Consider the following 656-nt stretch of genomic DNA (forward strand, 5'->3'; position numbering starts at 1 on the left):
ATAAGCTTCTGCTGTGTCGTTGGGCCAATCTGCTCACAGCCCCAGGGAGGATAAGATCAGGGCTGGGCATAAAAGGAAGAGCAGGGCCAGCAGCTGCTTATACTTGCTTCTGACACAACCGTGTTCACTAGCGACCACAAACAGAAACCATGGTGCATCTGACTGCTGAGGAGAAGTCTGCCGTCACCTCCCTGTGGAGCAAGGTGAACGTGGATGAAGTTGGTGGTGAGGCCCTGGGCAGGTTGGTATCCAGGTGGCAAGGCAGGCTTACAGAGAGTGAATGGAAGCTGGGCAGGTGGAAATGGCTCAGTCCCCTGGGTCTGACAGGCTCTGACTCCCCTGTCCTCTGTCCTCAGGCTGCTGGTTGTCTACCCCTGGACTCAGAGGTTCTTTGACTCCTTTGGGGACCTGTCCTCTCCTAATGCTATTATGAGCAACCCCAAGGTCAAGGCCCATGGCAAGAAGGTGCTGAATTCCTTTAGTGATGGCCTGAAGAATCTGGACAACCTCAAGGGCACCTTTGCTAAGCTCAGTGAGCTGCACTGTGACCAGCTGCATGTGGATCCTGAGAACTTCAAGGTGAGTCTGGGATATGCTCCGTTTTTTTCTTTTCACTTTCTAGTCTTTCACTCTGATTCTTTTCCCTACCTGTTCTC

General features: G+C 52.6%; 1 protein-coding gene across 1 annotated transcript in view; it reads left to right on the forward strand.

Moving 5' to 3' along the window:
• Positions 1-656, forward strand: part of LOC118004056 (hemoglobin subunit beta) — a 1,568-nt gene continuing 912 nt past the window's right edge. The window contains exons 1-2 of the mRNA XM_034995179.1: positions 1-241; positions 357-579. Of these exons, the coding sequence (XP_034851070.1) occupies positions 150-241; positions 357-579 (315 nt within the window). The 5' untranslated portion in view covers positions 1-149. The remainder of the gene's footprint in view (positions 242-356; positions 580-656) is intronic.

This window comes from Mirounga leonina, unplaced genomic scaffold (genome assembly GCF_011800145.1).
Source record: "Mirounga leonina isolate KUSES-001 unplaced genomic scaffold, KU_Mleo_1.0 Mir_92, whole genome shotgun sequence".
Lineage (NCBI taxonomy): Eukaryota > Metazoa > Chordata > Mammalia > Carnivora > Phocidae > Mirounga > Mirounga leonina.